The sequence below is a fragment of the Apium graveolens genome, chromosome 11, assembly GCF_009905375.1.
Source record: "Apium graveolens cultivar Ventura chromosome 11, ASM990537v1, whole genome shotgun sequence".
In the NCBI taxonomy this organism is placed as follows: Eukaryota; Viridiplantae; Streptophyta; class Magnoliopsida; order Apiales; family Apiaceae; genus Apium; species Apium graveolens.
In genome coordinates, this window is record NC_133657.1 from 134,741,008 (window position 1) to 134,761,794 (window position 20,787).

The 20,787-nt window shown below is 39.9% G+C and overlaps 1 protein-coding gene across 1 annotated transcript; it reads right to left on the reverse strand.

Annotated features, from left to right (window-relative positions):
* Positions 1–18,134: 18,134 nt before the first annotated feature.
* LOC141695903 (uncharacterized) lies at positions 18,135–19,178 on the reverse strand. The gene has a single exon (XM_074500110.1). It carries the CDS (start codon positions 19,176–19,178, stop codon positions 18,135–18,137), a length of 1,044 nt encoding a protein of 347 aa, XP_074356211.1.
* Positions 19,179–20,787: the final 1,609 nt, after the last annotated feature.

Sequence of the window (20,787 nt, forward strand, 5' to 3'; positions counted from 1 at the left end):
TTTGGAGAGTACAATATGAACACATCTGAGATGGTCACCTAAAAAAGAAATAAATTCCTACTTGCAAGATAAGGAATTCTAATTCTTATATACATATTCCAGAGAAACAATAATTGATAAAGTACCTGAGATGACTCAGAATCGTCCGGGATGCTTTAGCGCAGTTTCTTCGTGCATCCAGTACAACATGCACATTTACATGACTAACCATCGGTTCCTTTTTTATTTATATAAATAAACAATATCTTAACTCTGAAAAAATGGAGATGATGGTAAAAAGGATGGCATGGTGTTGTTTATATATATTAAGGACAAAGAATTAAAGAAATGCATCAACTTCTCATGCTGGAATTCACCAACTCCTAGTCCAACTCGCACCATGCACTTCAGAATTGGTGATATTATATTAAAAATCGAGTGGGTATTTCTCTAGATATATGATCATAGTAAATAAAGGATTTACTTTGGTCATAAACTATACATTTCTCTCTAGTTCAGGAAATCTCTAATGCTTTTATCCATTCTTGTTCAAGTTCTATGTCAGACAGTCAATTATCATGCCAAGCAACTCGGGCATAAATAAGGATAACCCGTAAATATCTTTAATGTTGATACTTTTTACAAGGTACTACATATAATGACTTTACTTTTCATAAAACAACATCTTGCACATCATATTCAATAATTTAAACATGATTCCAATCATGAACTGAGCACTTTAAGTTCCATGTGATCAATAAAATTCTTAAAGCAGAACCTAACTTGATGTTCTATAATGATTTTTCACATTCATAAAAGCGGCCAAGTTGTACAATCAAGATAACCGAAATTATTTCAAATGATTAATACAATTTTCATGCAACATTCATTTATGCAATAATGAAGGCAACATGCTTGTATTCTGTTACCCAAACTTAATATATTATAGAGCACATCGCACCCGAAATTATCTTAAACACTTCTATAATATTCAATGAATTGGTTAAAAATAGGATGAGTCATTAAGCTGAAATTTACTATATTTTTCTCAGAAAACATACATGCAGTAGCTCCAAGCAACAGCCTCTGCGGAATTCATATCTTTTCCCGATTCAGAAGAATAACCTGTGACCGCACAAGGTTAAGACTTAGGCCCAAGAAACAAAAAAAAACTATAATTAACTACATACATACCTTTCAGTTTGTTGCTGCCATTACACCTAATTCACAACTCAAAAAACAATTATAAGAACAAAGTGTTCTTAGGATGGTCACCTCAAAAAATCAAACATGAATAATTAACTAAAAAATTAAACAACTTAAAATTAACCTCAACAATCTTAGAGAAATCTTACTTGTCAGTTCCATGATTTTTTGAGGCAACAATGAAGGCATCTTTCTGAGACACAAACATTATACACCAAATCAAAATCGAGTCCAAGTACAAAGGTCCGGTAAAAAAATAAATTTAAAATAATTAGGGTATAACAAGTAAATGAAACCCCCAATTTAAGAAATTAGGGTTTTGATTTTAAAACCCCCAATTTAAGAAATTAGGACTTTAATTTAAAAAAACTTACCAATTAAAAGCAGGAGCACAAAGATGGTGAGTAAAGAAGACCCTATTGGTGCAAAGCAAGAACCCATCGATGGTGAGTAGAACACAACAGCGCAATGGTGATGGTGATGGTGATAGTGAGTAGCAGCAAAATAGAGCAGAGCACGAGTAAAAGAGAAGCATATGTGAGTAGAGCATCGATGGCGGTGGTGAAGGTGATTTGTATGGAGGTAATGGTGGAGAGAGTATGGTGAGACGCGAGAGAGAGATGTGCGAGAGAGGGGGTTTTGCGAGAGAGAGATGTGTGAGAGAGAGAGGGTATGGTCAATTTTTTAGTTTTTAATTTTTTTTGTTTTTCTACTTTTTATTCGATGAGAGAGAAAAGAATAGGTATAAAGGGGGGGGGGAATTTTGAGAATATTTCATTAAGGGGGGAAACAAAAGAAAGGAAAGCGCGCTGAACTTTTTTTGGGAACTTTAGACATCAGTTGTTAAATAATCGATGTCTTCAAACAACAAAGACATCAGAAAAATACGGGATGATGTTATTACATCTTTTAACATCAGTGGCATCAGCAACCGATGTGTAATGTGTGATGTCTATTTAACTTTTTCTTGTAGTGTAAGGCCCGGTCAAAACCCAGCCGTTGGGTTTCTGTGCATCACTAGTTTCCGGGCATTGGTTGAACAGTTAGTGTATAGTTAGATCTTAGGGTAATTTATATCAAGTATTTACATAGGCTCATATAGTTGGAAACTTGAATAGTTTTATCAGTTCTAATATCCTAATTGTGTTAAGTGTAAAAGGTCATTTTGTTCACATTATGCTAGATTTGTGTTATGCTTAGGAACGTGCTATGAACTATTTAGGGTTCATTTGCATTAATGGTAATGTGAAGGAGAAAGAAAGTGGGGAAGATGAAAGAAATGATACTGGAAACCAGATTCTCTGATGGGGAAGATCAAACTTATTTCTAAAACAAACATAGACTAGGCATGTCTTCACTATTTCATCACTTTACAAGTGCCCCAGCTCTAATATGTTTTCGCGTTTTAGCAAATATCAATTTTAGAAGGATCTAATAAAGGATTAACTGCAAACTAAGCCAATCACTGGCCTTATAAGCAAGTTCTGCACTTTTTGCTGCTTTGACTAGATACTAATAATTTTCTTAGTAGCCAATAAATTACCGGATATATTTTATTTCATTTTAGAGTAGAGAATTTATTCAAATATCTTTTACTAGTAATGACAGCAACTTTAACGGGTACATATTTGTCAACAGTGGTTTGTAATACAAGATGGAGATATTATATGTGGATGTTCAAGTTATGTTATATACACTCATTTTAAGTTTTGGAACGTTGGATCCTTTTACTTTTACATTTCTACTAAATTTTTTTAAAACCTTATAATTTTTCTTTAGTTTACGTGTGATTAGCTAATTTTGCAAGACATATATTTTGATTATAACTTTATGGACTCCTGTTCTTTAATTAGGTTTTGATTTCTGCCAAGGAGGTGCCAGATGTCCCCTTACCTCCTGCTGTAGATGCTTTGCTGAAAGTTCATCAACTTATCATTGATGTTGACGCTGATCCAGCGCACACTCAACCTGGTGCAGGTGGAACAGTTTGTGCAAGAATGCTTGTTGCAGCCGGACAAGGTAGAAACCTAACTGCATCGAGTTCTTGGAGGTGCTTGTTAATTGCCCTTTCGGTTTTGTTTTTTTTGATAAAAAATAAAACTAGAACAAGAGTACTTTACATCTATTGTAGAAACTTCTCTCAGGCTACTGCTTGCAGTAAACATTTTTTCAGTACTCGTATGTGATTTCTAGTTGCAGCAGACAGATTCTTTATTCGTCTGTACATCTTTTATGAGTAAGGTATAGGTTAAAACCTTATAAATTTTGCTTTGTGGATTACAATTTCTAAACATTAAATTACAAATTGATGCTGATGAAATGAGACAGTTCTCTTTCTGGTATGTGGTTTATCTTTCATCCGGGATGACCACTATTTCTTATGAAGTTAGTTACTGCTGAACAAATGTCTGCAGGAAAGTTGCTAATTCTTGCTCTTGCTGAAGATTGTGTTGTGGAGGTACAGGGAAAAGCTGCAGGAGTTCACAAGGCTATTTAATTGATTGCAAACCTCCTCGGAAAATTTTTTAGATGACCACAGTTTAAATGAAAATCTTGAGATTCTACAAACTTGTATATATGTGTAGATGTAACAACAATCATGGAGGAAATGAGATATCCATTAGAGCGGAAAGGTTTAGAGATTTACAAAATAATCTAACTAACTCTCCAGGAGCTAACAAAACAGAATATATACACAAGAAACGGTTATGATAAAGAGTACTACTTATCAAAGTCAACTCGTAAGCCTATTTATCAAAATGTGATAAGATAGGAGCAATATTCCCCCCTCAGGTTGAATGTGGTTGTCGAACATTCAAGCTGGAAAGAATCGACCAATAAGCTTGACGACCAAGGCCTTTAGTAAAGATGTCAGCAAGCTGAGAAGAGCTTGGAGTGTAAACAGGAGAGATGAGGTGTGACTGAACCTGTTCCCGGACGAAATGACAATCAAGAGCGAAATGCTTTATTTTGGGATGAAAGACGGGATCTACGGCAATGTCTCAGACGAAATGACAATCAAGAGCGAAATGCTTTATTTTGGGATGAAAGACGGGATCTACGGCAATGTCAAGAGCAACTTGATTGTCTGTGTGAATGACAATGGGCAATTATTGAGAAATATTAAGTTCTAACAGAAGCAGGGTAACCCAAGACAATTCACATGCTGTATCTGTAATAGCACGGAGCTCAGCTTCAGCCGTGGAGCGAGAAATAACCTTTTGTTTGCTAGAGTGCCAGGTAACAAGGGAAGAACCAAGCAGTAAGCACAACCCAGTTATACTTCTGAACATGCCTGTAGAATCCAGACAAGAGCCCCAGTCGCTGTCACAGAAAGCAGACAAAGTAAGACCAGAATTAACGGAATAAAAGATACCCTGAAAAGGTGTAGCTTTTAAGTAACGGAGATCCCGTTGGACAGCTTGCATATGTGGAACACGAGGCTTCTGTAAGAATTGGCTTAAGTGGTGGACAACAAAAGCAATGTCTGGTCTCGTGACCGTGAGATAGAGAAGTTTCCCAACAAATTTTCTGTAAGGAGTGGGATCATCTAACAATTCACCATCATGAGGAGAAAGCTTGACAGTGGTGTCAATAGGAAGGGAAAGAGGTTTGCAATCCTCAAGGCCTGCTTCGACTAGCATATCATACATAAATTTGTGTTGATGAATATACATCCCCTCAGTAGTGCGATGTAATTCCAAGCCCAGATAATACTTTGCCAAGCCTAGGTCCTTAATAGTAAAGGAGGAGTGCAGAATAGTTTTGACATGTGTAATAAACTCAGAATCTGTCCCAATTAATAAAATGTCATCGACATAAACGAGAGCAACAACAAACGAACTACCACTTGTATAAGTGAAAAGTGAATAGTCGGCAACAGTCTGCACAAAATCAAGACCCAATAAAACAGACTGCATTAGTACCATGTAAAGGGTGCCCCTTTGGAAGTTCCATGTAAACTTCCTCCACTAAATCTCCGTGGAGGAATGCATTATTAATATCCAATTGGTGAAGATCCCAGCCTTTAACAGTGGCCAAAGCCAAAAGTGTATGAACCGTGGCCATCTTAGCAACGGGAGCAAATGTGCTGTGATAATCCTGCCCCTCAATTTGAGTAAAACCCTTGGCTACTAAGCGAGCTTTGAACTTGTCTAAAGACTCATCAGCCAAGTATTTAACCTTGTATACCCACTTGCACCTAATTACTCTTTTTCCTTGTGGAAGAGAATCAACAATAGTCCAAATATCATTTGTTTCTAAAGCCAGAAGTTCCTTTTGCATAGTTTCGATCCACTTGGGTTCAGTTTTGGCTTGATTAAAAGTTTGTGGTTCTGGTACAGCAGTAGAATGACTAACAACACATGCAAAAACTTCAGTTGGAGGTGAATAGTGTGAATAACTATATTTTTATGGATTAATAGGACAATCTAAAAGGATGGTATTAGCTTTAGACACAGTAGAAGGAATGGTTGGAACTACATAGTCTTTCATCCAACTAGGTTGAATTTTATGTCGTAAAGAAATACGTTGTGGTGGAAGTGAATCAATGGTGATATGAGGTGGAGAAGAAGTGTCTAATGCTGAAAAAAGAGGTGAGGTAGATGAAGTAGACAATTCAGGTGTGGATGTGTGATTAATTAATTCAGATGATGATGGAGAATCTGATGTGGGATTAGAAAAAACAAAAGTATCCAGTGGTGTGTCATGTGAATCATCACAATAAGAGGTGGTAGGTATGGAAAAGGGAAGAGAATCAGAACATGACAAGTTAGTGAAATAAGGAAAAACATCCTCAGGGAAGACAACATGACGAGAAATGTGAATTTGTTGAGTAATAGGATCCAACAACTTGTAACCCTTTTGAGAAATAGAATAACCTATAAAGACAGTTTGCAATGCTCGAGGAGCAAGCTTGTCAGATTCATGAATTGACATATGAGCTAAGCAACCGAAAACACGAAGATTATCGTAACATGGTGGTTTGCCAAAAAGCTTCTCATATGGGGAAATAAAACCCAAAACAGAACTAGGAATGCGATTAATAAGATAGGTAGAAGTAAGTAGACACTCTCCCCAAAAAAAAAGAGGGAGATGAGACTGAAAAAGGAGAGCACGGGACATCTCAAGTAAATTTCTATGTCTACATGTTATGGATTAAAAAGTAAGATATATAATTGCTGTATTTATTACTAAGGAACGTGAGCTTCGAGGCTCGATTTGACTACTCTTGTGTTTCGTGACTCAATCTGCCTTAACAAGATGCCTACGTACCTTGCTGATTGCCAATGATCAAGTCAAAAAACGTAGTTTTGATTTGTGGGGTGAGACCCCTTATATAGATGTTGGTAGTCTTTGAATTGGACCTGGTATTGGAGACTTGGTGGTCAATTCTCTGAATTAGGATGGACTTTGGAGTCCTAGGAAGTAGGAAGCTGATTCCTTATCCCATGAGGTTCCTTGGAGGCCAATCTACAAGGATTTATGTCCTTATTGGGACTCTTCTTGATAGCTGATTTTTCCCTTATTAATTAATTACGAAATTAATTAATAATCAGGGTTTTGGGCCTTCTTTGTTCCATCAGGCCTGATCTGGTCCATCAGGCCTGATCAACGTGTTAACCTTTTTGGTCTGAATATCATACATCTTCTTATTGGGCCTTGCAGCCCAAATCATATGTAATTATTACAACATTAACTATGTAATCAAGATTTATTTATTCCCTATCATTTGCCCCCCAACTTTTGGGAAACAGTGACTAGGTTTCACAGAAGTTAAGTTCATTCGTTCCCTTACAGGGTATCATTTTTGCAATGATTTACTTTCATCCCTTTTTATTTAGGAATTATCTTAATTTCCAGGATTTTTCCCCTAATTCTGGGATTTTTCCTTAATTTCCAGGAATTTTTCCCTTAATTCTGGGATTTTTTCTTAATTTTCAGGAATTTTTCCCTTAATTCTGGGATTTTTCCTTAATTTTCAGGAATTTTTCCCTTAATTCTGGGATTTTTCCCTAATTTCCTGGATTTATTCCTAATTTACTGAAAATTATTAATATTTTCAGAAAATATCTTAAGGAATTCCCTCTTTTTCAGAATTTTTCTTCCTTTTTTTTCTTCTCTTTTTTATTCTTTTTTTTTTAATACCTGGTTCGACCAGAATCCTGTTCGACCAGGATCCTGGTCGAATTAGCCTCTACTGTGCCCTGGTCGACAGGATTTTGAGGAGGGTTCATTCGACCTCAATTCCTGGTCGAATTTCGGCCATGATTTTTACCTTGTATTATATTTTTTTGAATTTTCGAGCAGGAAATTTTCTACTAGGGTTTTCGGTCAGAATCACTCATCTTGACCGATTTAGCCATCCTTTTAAGCCCTGGTCGACATTATTTTGACCTCACGCCTTTCGATCAGGATTTATATGTCATTTTTGGTCGAATATCATTTGATTCTGGTCGAATTAAGCCTATTATTCAGCCCTAATCGACAGGATTTCGACGTCAGGAATTTTGATCAGGAATATGATGATGGTCCTGGTCGAACTGGGTCAAGAGTATATTTCTTTTTGGCATATATTTTTTGTAATTTCACATATTTGGATTTGGGCCCTTAAACCTGGGTTGGATTTCTCAAATTTGGGCATAAGATTTTGGGCCTGAATTCTTTAATGGGTACTTATTATTGACCCTGGGCCTTTTCTGAACTGGGCCTTAATTCCTGGGTTTTTGTATTTGGGCCCACTATTTTAACTGGGCTTCTTTGGTCCACCCTCAATTGGGCTTTTAACTTGGGCCTACTGCTTTCTTCAGGCCTTCCCTTTTGTTTTAGGCCCAAGAAATTTTGAACTTTCCGTCATGGACCCTTGCAGGGCTTTCATATCCATAGGCTTATTTGGGTTGGGCCTTAATTCCTAAGCCCAATTCCAGAATTTTCCAGAACTCCTGGGGTTCTTTCTGGATTTTTCCAGAATTTTCAAAAAAATTATTTTCTTTTTCTGGAGTTTACCTAAATTCTTTTGAAATTCTATGGAACTTTCCAGAACTCTCCATTTTTTGGGCTCAAATGGGCTTTTTGAGGCCCAGGTTGGCTTCCAGGTGCCTATATAAGAGTTGAGGGGGGAGTGTGTTTCTTCACACTTCTCATTTCAATCCTGAAACTCCCAAACACTCTCCTCTTCTCCCTCCTTCCTCATTTTAGCAAATTTCCGGCCAAGTTCCTTCCAAGGTTTCCAAGTCTTTCCAAGCTTTTCATTGATGGCTGACAAGAATTCTGAGAGAGCGGCCAAGATAGCCTCGGCTTCAAAATGAGGTAAGGATATCGAGATCCGCTCTTCCTACATGTCTTTGATCGATATGATTAATACTAGGGGGATGAATATCCCTCCACTGCACATCTCGACTCTTTTAATCATTGTAACACTTGGCACAACATAGATTACGATAAATTAAATGGACGTTATAACGTTCTTCCTCCTCTTAGATTAATTCCAGTTTCTGGTGGTGACCGTACTTGCCACTGGAAACCCGATACTTTTTTTATTTATACAGATGCCCTCGATGTTGGGCTTAGGTTCCCTTTTCATCCCTTCATTCCTCATCTTCTGGCCAATTTACAAATCAACCCATGTCAGCTCCCTCCAAACTTTGGAGGAACATTTTATGTTTTATAGTTTGCTGCCTTAGGAAAGGTTTTCCCCTATCCGTAGCTGCTTTTAGGAAAGTTTTTCAATGTTTCAACCGTTCTTCTGGTAATTGTGGTTGGGTCTATGTCAAACAAAGGCCCAAGTGTAAGCATATCTTTAACAGCGCCTCCATTCCCGATAATAACCAAAATTGGAGGAATAGTTTCGTTGGGTTACGGTGGGAGAATGGCGACTAGGGCACACTCTTCAGATCTTCCTTCGGGAAGGTTAATGATGGTAGCCTCAAATCCATTCACTTAACCCCCGAGAAAACTATTATTTATAATGAGCTTACTCGGGATGACGTCACTACCACCAGTTGGACTCTTTTAGAGGAGTTCTCCCTCATCCATGTGGGGCTGTCCTCTGTTTCTCAACATGGTATTTTTCTTCCCTTCTTAATTTTATTTCATTTCATGCATTATTGACACCACTTATTTTGTTTTTTATCTTGTCTTGCAGCTGCCAAGGAGATCAACGAGGATAACGTGCCCCTCAGTGAGGAAACTGCTAGAATGAAGAAAGCTCGTCTTGTGGGCCTGGACACTCGAGGAAAGGCCACGGAGCCTATCTTCTTAAGGAAACACAAGGAGCCCATGGGGGAGGCTTCAGCTGAGGAGGCTGAGGGCCATAGTGCCCCTATCACTACTGCTACTCCTGTCCCTGCTGCTACGGGCGCCTTTCAGCCTCTCTGGGGATTCCGCCGAGGGGATAGCGTGGTTGGATCCACGAAGCACACCTGAGATTGGTCTTACCACGGCGTTACTCCCAAGGACTTCACAGACGTGGTGGCTACTCCTGATCTTGAGAGGATCAAGCTCATGGGAGCTCAATCCTTAGCCTCGGTATAATTATTTCTTGGAATTTATCCTTCTTACTTGTAGCATTTACTTGCCTTACATCTTTGTTTATTGTTTCATTTCAGTCTAACGCCTATTTTTAAGGCACTGTGAGGCAAGCCGAGTCATGGAAGAGGGCTTCTGACAAGGCCGACAATGCCCTCAGGAGGCAGCAGAAGAAGTACGCTGCTCTAGAGAAGAAGTTCAAGCATAAGGAGGAAGAGCTCGGAGAGTCTAACGCCGAGCTGGTGGTGCTTCGGGCCGAGAAAGATAAGGCGATTGATAACTATCTAGACTCGGAGGAGTTTACCCAGTCCATGAGGGTAAGGGATGACTCAGTCTTTCCAGGGTTTTTCAGGACTGGTTGGGACAGGGCCCTTGGGACCGTGAACGAGGCTTGTCCTGATATTAACCCGGCGGACTATGTCTGCCCTGATGATGAGTCTTTATTGCAGAGGTTTCGTACTCGAGTAGTTGTCTCAGATCGCATCCCTCAAGACCCGCTTCTTCCTCCTCCTGAGTCTTCTTCCAGGCCTGCTGAGGATGACAGCTCTTCCTCCTCCTCCGATACGACAGAGACTTCTAGCGAGAGCGGAGGGGATGACGATATGGATTGCCGAGGGCACCTCAGCTCCTTAGAGCTTTTACAGCCCTGCGCGGCTTATTTACTTTATCTTATTTTCGAGACTTTGTTTATCAAGCTTTTGTAATATTTATTTGATCTATTTCTATTTATCGGATTTTATGCTTGCATTTCATGCACTTAGTTTACTTGCCTTTCCATAGAGATTTCAAATATATTTCAAAAACTATCTGAATTTCATAAGTCATTGGGATTCATCCCTTACACAAATCTTAATAAACTTCAAAATAAAGCTAAAACATGTAAATCCTAAGCAAGCAAAGCTTCAAGGTGCTTTTCAACCTACTTGTAATCTTGATCAAGTGAGAATCATGTTCAATTGCTTTACACATAATAAACCTTCAGGTTTTGTGCATGCCAAGTTCTCGGGATTTCAAAACCATCCATAGTCTCCAGCTTGTACGTTCCTCTACCTTGAACGCTCTTGACCTTGTATGGTCCTTCCCAGTTTGTGGCAAGCTTCCCTTTCTGTCCTACACCAGAAGCATCTACCTTCCTCAAAACTAAGTCACGTTGTTTGAAAAACCGTTCTTTAACCCTTAGGTTGTAGTAGAACGAAGCCTTTTTCTGATATTCCACTATCTTCGCATGTGCCTCATCTCGCACTTCGTCAATTAGGTCCAGGGCTAACCTTTGCCCTTCCTCATTTTCCTCAGTATTGAAGGCTTGAATCCTGGGGGAGGAATGTGATATCTCTACAGGAATAACTGCTTCTTCCCCATATGCTAACATGAAGGGAGTTGCTCCAGTCGTGACTCTACAGGTGGTCCTATAGGCCCATAGTATTGGGAGTATTTCATCTACCCAGTTATTCCTCGACTTATCGATCCTCTTCTTTAGTCCATCCAGGATTATCTGATTTTCCACTCCCGCTTGCCCATTGGCTTGCGGATGAGCCACAGAGGTGAATCGTAATTCAATTTCATTCTCCTCACAATATTTCTCGAATTCTTCATTTTTGAATTGTGTCCCATTGTCAGTGACTAGGACGCGGGAAATTCCATACCGGCACATAATATTTTCCCACAGGAATTGTGCAACCTGCTTAGTTGTAATTTTGGCCAAGGGTTTGGCTTCAATCCACTTAGTAAAATAATCAATGGCTACAATCAGGAACTTCTTTTGTGCCGTGGCCATGGGGAAAGGCCCAAGTATATCCATTCCCCACATAGCAAAGGGGATGGGTCAGTTGATAGAGGTTAACATCTCAGGGGGTTGTCTAACAATCGGTACATGCTTCTGACAGCGGTCACACTTCTTCACATATTCTTTGGCATCAGCCATCATTTCTGGCCAATAGAAGCCTAAACGGGTTATCTTGTGAGCTAAGGCCCCGCCCCCCAAGTGTTTCCCACAAATACCTTCATGTACTTCTTCAAGAGCCAAGTGTGCCTCATCGGGCCTGAGACACCTTAAGTAAGGAACCACGAAAGATCTTTTATATAGAATCCCATCTATCAAAGAGTACGTTAGTGCTCGAACAGCTAACTTCCGTGCTTCAGTAGCAACGTTTGGCAACCAACCGGTTTGAATGTGGGCCTTAATGGGATCTATCCATGACGTCCCCAGGCCTATAGGAGCTACAAGCTTAACATCGATGCTTCGTGTCTTCAAAACACGGAAGTATACACTTCCTGAACTTTCTTCTATCTCAGATGAAGTAAACTTTGATAATGCATCTGCCTTAGCATTTTCCTCCCTTGGAATGTGCTTAATATGGAATTCATCGAATTGGGTCACAACCCTTACTAGGCGGACATACTTAGCCATCGTATCTTCCCTTGCCTCAAACTCTCCCTTTACCTGGGATACGACCAGCTTCGAATCTCCACGAACTTTTAAGTTCTTGATTCTAAGTGTCCCTGCTAGTCCGAGGCCGGCTATCAGAGCTTCATATTCTACCTCATTGTTCATGGTCGGGAAGTCTAACTTCATGGCATACTCAATCAAGAACCCATCGGGGCTTTGTAAAACCAAACCTGCTCCACTTGAGTTTGTTTTTGATGTTCCGTCAAAATAGAGAACCCAATATTCTTTCTCCTTATCATCCTTTTCTTTGTCCCCCTTATCAACTTCCTTATCTTGAGGTATGGTATCTTCCTGCCCCCGACTTCTTGGTTAGGGATTGTATATTCCACCACGAAGTCAGCTAATGCCTGGGCTTTTATTACCGTTCGTGACTTATACTTGATGTCGAATTCTCCCAGCTCTATTGCCCACTTGATCAACCTCCCACTAGCCTTGGGACTATGAATGATATTTCTCAGGGGTTGATTTGTTAGCACCTCAATTTGATGAGCCTAAAAGTAAGGACGTAACTTTCTTGAAGCCATTACCAAGGCCAGAGCAAATTTCTCAATAGTTGAATAATTCAACTCAGCACCATGCAGAATTTTGCTGACATAGTATACGGGTTTCTGGATTTTCAGTTCCTCCTTAACCAATACAGCACTCAAGGCACTCTCTGAAATGGCTAAGTACAAGTATAAAACTTCATTCAAAGCCGGCTTGGCCAACAACGGGGCTTGGGCCATATATTTCTTTAATTCCTCAAATGCCTTCTGGTTTTCCTCACTCCATACAAAGTCCTTAATGTTCTTTAGTGACTTGAAGAATGACAAACACTTGTTTCCTGACTTGGAGATGAATCGTCCCAGCGCAGCAACCCTTCCTGTGAGCTTTTGAACATCCTTGACAGTTTTTGGTGGCTCCATGTTCAGGATTACCTTTATTTTATCGGGGTTGGCCTCGATCCCTCTCTTGAAGACCATCAATCCCAAAAATTTTCCAGATCCTACTCCGAAAGTACACTTCGTAGGATTCAACATCATTTTGTGGTACCTCAGGACCTCAAAAGCTTCCCTCAAATGGTTATATGATCAGTCTTTACTAGACTCTTGACTAACATGTCATCAACATAGACTTCCACTGTCTTGCCAATAAGATCCTTAAAAATTTTATTTACCAACCTTTGATAGGTGGCTCCTGCATTCTTAAGACCAAATGCCATAACAAGATAACAATGAACACCAAAGTCAGTGATGAATGATACCTTTGGAATGTCATCCTTGTGCATCTTAATCTGATTGTATCCACTAAATCCATCCATGAAGATCAGCATCTCATGCCCATCAGGGCATCTATCAAAGTATCAATCCTTGGCAACGGAAAACAGTCCTTTGGGCATGCATCATTCAGATCAGTGAAGTCTATACACATCCTCCATTTCCCATTGGCCTTCTTCACCATTACAGGGTTTGCTAACCATTCAGGAAACTTTATCTCCTCAATAAAACCAGCCTCTAAGAGCTTCTCAACCTCATGTTTTATAGCTTCTTGCCTTTCTGGAGCAAAGTTTCTTTTCTTTTGCTTCACTGTCTTCCGATTTAGGTCCACATTTAACTTGTGAGTAATCAGTTCTGAGTCTATGCCTGGAATATCAGCTGCTGACCATGCAAACACATCACTATTTTCTTGCAAAAATCTCACCAACTTCCTTCTGAGGGGCTCTTCGAGTGTGGCTTCAATGAAAGTCATCCTCTCAGGATTCTCGGGGGCTAAAGAAATCGAAACCAAGTCTTCTGCTGGCTTTCCTCTTTTCTCATCATTCTCTCGGATATCCATATCTTCAATAGGAAGAACCTGCCCCCAACTCCATCTGCCCTCAAAGAGGCTACATAACAGCTTCTAGCCATTTTTTGATCTCCTCTCTGTTCTCCAATCGCATTCCGGGTGGGAAACTTTCATAACTGAATGGTAGGAAGAAGGGACTTCCTTGAAGGCATGTATCCATGTTCTCCCTATGATAGCATTATAAGTTGAACTAGCCCTTACCACCACAAAGTCCAACATCTGCGTTGGTTGCCTTGGTTCCTGACCTATGGTGGTTGGCAACTTGATTATCCCTTCCACGGGGCACACTACTCCCGCAAATCCATATATCGGTATGTCGGTTGGGGTCAATTGGGAGCCATTATATCCTATCCTTAGAAAGGCGTCATGGAGCAAAATATCCACTGAAGCACCATTATCCACAAGGACTCTCTTGACCGGGCTATTTCCTATTATCGGTGTTATGACCAGCGGGTCGTCATGAGGAAATTTCACACCCTCTTGGTCAGAATCATCAAAAGCCAATGTCACTTCTGTCCTGGCCCTCTTCGGGGCTTCTCCAACAATATGCATAACCTCTCTAGTATATGCTTTTCTGGAGTTCCTGGATAATCCAGCAGCAGTTGGTCCTCCAAAGATTGGTTTATCACAGGTCCTCGAGGTCGCAACCCTCCAAAAATTGCGTTTATAACCGATCCTCTAGGCTGGGGATTCCGCCCCTGATCGTCTTGGTCCCTTCTACGATCTTCAAAGTTCTTTCTTCCATTGTATTCCTATCCCCTCTTTCTCCAGTGTATTTGTTCAATCTTCCTTTTCGAATGAGGAACTCAATTTCATCTTTCAGTTGTCTACACTCATCGGTGTCATGACCAACATCTTTGTGAAATCTGCAATACTTGCTCTTATCTAGCTTGGCAGGATCAATCTTCAGGGGCTTAGGCCAACGAATATCTCGATTTTTCTCGATTTCCATCAAGATCTGGCTTTTAGGAGCATTCAACTTAGCATATTCAGTGAACTTTTGCCCAGGTCCTCCCTTCTTGGGGGTTGAATCAGGGTTTTGCTCGGTTCTAGGATACTTGTCCTTAGCGATATATTCCAGGTCCGTTTTTCGCTTCTTGCTTCCAGTGGGCTCATTACTCACTACGGTCTTCCTCATGCTCTCTTCCACCTTGATGTACTTCTCTACCCTATCCTGGAGCTGCAACATGCTTTCAGGGGGGCGTTTGGCCAAGGACATCTTGAAAAACTCATCCCTAGTTCCTTGTTACAGTGCTATCATTGCGACCTTGTCATCAAGGTCCGGGACTTTTAAAGCTTCCTTCGTAAAATGATTCAAGTAGTCTCTTAATGATTTCTTCGCTCCCTGCACAATGCTCATGAGGGATGCTGAACTTTTCTCATGCACTCTCCCACTGATGAACTGTTTAATGAAATCCTGACTTAATTCTCTGAACGACCCAATAGAGTTTGGGGGCAAACGACTATACCACCTTTGAGCCATACCCGACAGGGTTTGAGGAAAGACCCGACACTTAATAGCATCATTCACGGGCTGCAACAGCAGTGCATTAGAGAATGTCCTAACATGATTAGCGGGATCTCCCGTGCCATCACAATCTTTGATAGTTGGCATCTTAAACTTCCTTGAGATATGGGCATTCATTATTTCTTCAGTGAAGGGCGGAGTAGGATCATCAGGATCTCTAAAGGGAAGAAGATTGCTTGGATCAGCCCTTGGGACAACAGCCCTTCTCTGTACTGGACCATCCAGGTCTATGATAGGAGGAGGATTTCTCCCCCTAGGAGGTACTGGGGGTCTGGTGGTCTGGTGCGTTTCCAAGTCGCGCCTCAGCCTTTGAATCTCAGCCTCGTGAGCCCTGATCTTTTCCTACACTTCTTGGGAATTCGTCCCTTGGGTGCTTTGAGGACGTTGGCTACCATCAGCCATCGGCTCTTTGCCAGCACGTCTCCTTCTTGGGGTTACTTCATAATCCGAAGATTTGGAGTCTCTCTCAGTGTAAGGACCAGAAAATTCCTGATCCTCAGGGATAAGAGCCAAACCTCGTATATATGGGGGCGATCGCCCTCGCGCTTCACTCCATCCAGCATGTCCACTTCCTCCAACCTCGGGGTAAAGGGGCATCCCATAGGGGGGGGGGGTTAGTAGTCACAACAGTTGAATATTCGTACCCGGTGGGTCGAAAATTCACAGGTGCACGTAGTTGTTGAACTTGGGGATTCGTACCTTGAATAGCCGAGGGAATCGTCCCTTATGGCTGAGGTTGAGTTGCCCCTATCTGGGCTTCTTATTAGGTAGCTGCATAAGTTGAATGAGGAGGTATCTCCACGGTTGACGAAATCACTAGGGTTGTCCCCGATGGTGTTCCTTCCTCAAGAGCTCTAATTATTCTCCGTGTTCTCGCCATGGTTGTTGTTGTGCTTTCCCACAGACGGCGCCAAATGTTATGGATTGAAAATTAAGATATATAATTACTGTATTTATTACTAAGGAACGTGAGCTTCGAGGCTCGATTTGACTGCTCTTATGTTTCGTGACTCAATCTGCCTTAACAAGATGCCTATGTACCTTGTTGATTGCCAAGGATCAAGTCAAAAAACGTAGTTCTGATTTTTGGGGTGAGACCCCTTATATAGATGTTGGGAGTCCTTGAATTGGACTTGGTATAGGAGACTTGGTGGTCAAGTTTCTGAATTAGGATGGACTTTGGAGTCCTAGGAAGTAGGAAGTTGATTCCTTATCCCATGAGGTTCCTTGGAGGCCAATCTACAAGGATTTATATCCTTATTGGGACTCTTCTTGATAGCTGATTTTTCCCTTATTAATTAATTATGAAATTAATTAATAATCAGGGTTTTGGGCCTTCTTTGTTCCATCAGGCCTGATCTGGTCTATCAGGCCTGATCAACGTATTAACCTTTTTGGTCTGAATATCATACATCTTCTTATTGGGCCTTGCAGCCCAAATTATGTGTAATTAATACAACATTAACTACGTAATCAAGATTTATTTATTCCCTATCAACGTTCTACACGTCCATTCTGTTGCGGAGTGTGTGGACAGGTGGTCTGATGCACAGTACCATTAGATGACAAGAAAACTCTCAAAGCATTGTTAAGAAACTACCCCCCCCCATTATCAGTACGAATGCATTTAATTGTTGTGGAAAATTGTGTTTTAACATAAGCAGAAAAATCAAATAGGGATTGAGAGACATTTTGTGGGCAAAAGAATAGTCCAGATAGCACGAGAACAATCATCAACAGTAGTTAAGAAATAACGACAACCATTATAAGTGGGTGTCCTATACGGCCCCAAACGTCACAATGTATTAGTTCAAAAAGACTAGAAGCATTTGATAAACTTGAAGAAAATGGAAGCTTACATTGTTTTGCTAATGGACAAGTAGTACATGACTCAACATATTTATTACTTGAACAATGGGAATCAATTACATGAGTTTTGAACAAAATATTAGCAGGGACATGACCCAAATGTTTGTGACAAAGAGAATACGACGAAGTAGTAGAAGCAGTGAGGACTAAAATAATATTGGTATTGCAGAGTTGGTAGAGACCTCCACTGAGATTACCAAGAACCAATGCCTTCGTCCGGTATTGGTCCTGCAAATAACACGTGTTGGACGTAAAATGAATTGTGGAAGCCAATTGAGAGGACAATTTATGGATTGATAACAGATTAAAGTTGAAAGAAGAGACTAATAAAACCTCATGGATAAGAACAAAAACGGGATGAAGGAAAATAGAACCAATATGAGTAACAAGAGCACTCTCCCCATTAGGAAATTTAACAGTTAGTGGTGTGACTAAGAGAGTAACATCTTGCATAAAATCAATGTTGCAACACATTTGGTTCATGGCCCCGGTGTCTAAAACCCATATGTTCTGTGAAAATTGTGCAGAAGATAATAAGGAATAAGCAGTACCTGCCAAGTGTGTAGCAAAGCTGAAAGAATTTGGTGATGGAGTGGAGAGTGGAGGTGGAGTGTTGAGACTTTTCATAACGGAATTCAACTGAGTTTGAAGTTCTTCTATTCTGGTAGTAAGAGAAGCTGAGTGAGAGATAGGAACTGCATCTGCACTAGGCTGTGACTGAGAAACCTGAAGAGTAGCGGGCTTTGAAGGATTTTGCTAAAATCTGGAATACTGAGGTCTGCATTTTCCTTTGTTATTAGGGTGAGCAGGATGGTCAAGAGGATAGCCTATGAGTTTGTAGCTTTTTTCTTTAGTGTGACCCTTCATATGGCAATGAGAACATTCTTGAACATGAGCAAGGGATTTGTCACTGAACTTGTTAGGAATATAAAGAGAGGGGCTGTGACTTGATGAAATAGAGGGCATATTAACCATCATAGCAATGGGTGAAGAAGTAGACCCATAGTTTTGTCTCTGTTTTTCCTCTTGTTTAATAAGCATGAAAGCTTGATTAACACTAGGCGATGGAGACATCATGAGAAGTTTTCCTCGAGCAATAGTATAGCTTGAATGAAGTCCCATTAAAAACTGTATGAGACGAGTTTTTTCCATCTGTGATTCCCACTCTTTATTGGCCGTACAAGTGCACTGAATGACAGGTGATAAGGCTCGAAGCTCATCCCAGAAACCTTTAAGCTTGTGGAAATAAAATTCCACAGAATCATTCCCTTGTTCATGTTTAAACAAAGCACGTTGAGTTTCGTAGAATTTATGACCACTAACTGCTGAAAATCTTTCACTCAACTCATTCCAAACTATTGCAGCATTTTCCATGTAATTCATACTGTTACTAATGTCATCATTGACAGTATTCAAGATCCAGGTAATGACCATGTCGTTGACTCGACGCCAATGAGCATAAAGAGGAGAAGAAATATCAGGAGCCACAAACTCACCAAAAATAATTGCCAACTTATTTTTTGCAGATAAATCAATCTGCATAGACCTTTTGCATGATGCATAATTCTCAGATCCGGTGAGTTTCTTAGAGATCAAAACCATTCCAGGCTGACCGTTATTATGCAAAAACAGATGATGTGCATTATTATCAATAGAAGTGGAAGAATGAGTGTTGGCGTTTGTGTTTGAAGGAGATGTGTTTTTGTTTCTGTTTGAAGGAGGTGTTGTTGTATTCATTGTGTCAGATTGTAAAACAACTTGAGCATAAGTGCGATTAGGAGGTGAAGACGTAAATGACATTCAACGAACACGAAAACAATGCGATCTCAAACAACAAGATGAAGATGTAGATGAATATGATCAATATCGATCAGTATCAATCAGAAACAATTGGAAGACTCAAACAGAAACGATTACGAAACTGATGCAATTGAGATATAACTCAATTAAGCACAAAAGCAACATCGCTATATCAACAACGATTCATCAAAAATCAACTAAACGTGAACATCTACCAAAAACAAGAAAATTGATATGAAGCAGGAATATGATCAAACAGTTTGTAGGCGAAATGAAAAACTCACAAAGCACCAATCGATATGTCCAAGAGATGAAGACGACGCATAGATTGCCGAGATGATTGCGGAAGAGAAAAGCTCTGATACCATCTTAAGATCCTCTATAAACTGCTACAAACTTGTATATATGTGTAGATGTAACTAAGATAATCAACAATCATGGAGGAAATGAGATATCTATTAGAGAGGAAAGGTTTAGAGATTTACAAAATGATCTAACTAACTCTCCAGGAGCTAACAAAACAGAATATATACACAAGAAACAGTTATGATAAACAGTACTACTTATCAAAGTCAACTCGTAAAGCTTATTTATCAAAATGTGATAAGATAGGAGCAATAGAGATTGGGGTATTTTTCCTTTTTTTTGATAGATAGAAATGCCTGGTTATACATACTTGTAAAGCGAGGATGTCTTTTAGAATTTATGAACTGCGGAGCCATTTGTTACTAACTTCTGCTGAAATTTATGCATATTCCCTTGACCATATTAAAATATGGGGCAAATTGTTTTATGATTCCTAAATCTAGCTTTCCCTCCATATTGGTCTTGCTCACCAAGTGTCTTTTAGAAGAAATTTGTAATGAGTAATAGCTTTTTAGACCTAAAGAGTGCTCTTGTTTTGCATTTGGTGGGCAGATGCAATATCAAACTCACTGATAACTCCAATTTTCCGAAACAGGAGAAAGAGATTCTCTGTCAAGGTGATAAGAAAATTGTATGTTTCTCTGTTGGTACATTTTTCTTCGGCACAACTCTTTATATCTCACAATTAACCTGTTTCCTCAGACTGCAGCGTGCTGGGAATGACGCGTGTGGCTAACTCTAGCATCTGGGTTGCTCCTCCTAAATATGGAGGAAAATTTGCAAGAACAGGTGCAATATATATATCTGCGGGTTGTGTTCCTGTCAAGTTTGCAAGAGTTATATTTTCACTGTTGTAGTCCTTGTCTGCATGAGTGTTTGCTAGATCAGTTCTGGCTTTAGTTCTTGCAGTTACTCTTAGCATTAGAGTTGTAATTGTAATCGTTTTTGTTGGTATCTGCATATGTTTTTGTGCATTCAGAGGCTACTGACAAGAACAAAGACTCAGGGAGCGTAACATGTTATTTGCATTATCCTTCTTCCTCTCACTCTGTGCCATCATGACGGCTTTCCTGGTCTTGTAGTGAAAGATTGTTTGCCGCTAAGTTCTACATGTGTAAGCTGATCTAGCTACTTGGTTCCAAAAGGGTTTTGAAATGGGGATATATAAGAACAAGGAGAATTGAATAATATAAGCGAAAAAGAGAGAATTCATGAAACCAAACAAAAAAGGATAATTAAAGGA

Excerpts from the sequence above, each read along its gene's own strand:
- LOC141695903 (XM_074500110.1), bottom strand. The coding sequence starts at position 19,178 with ATGTCATTTACGTCTTCACCTCCTAATCGCACTTATGCTCAAGTTGTT.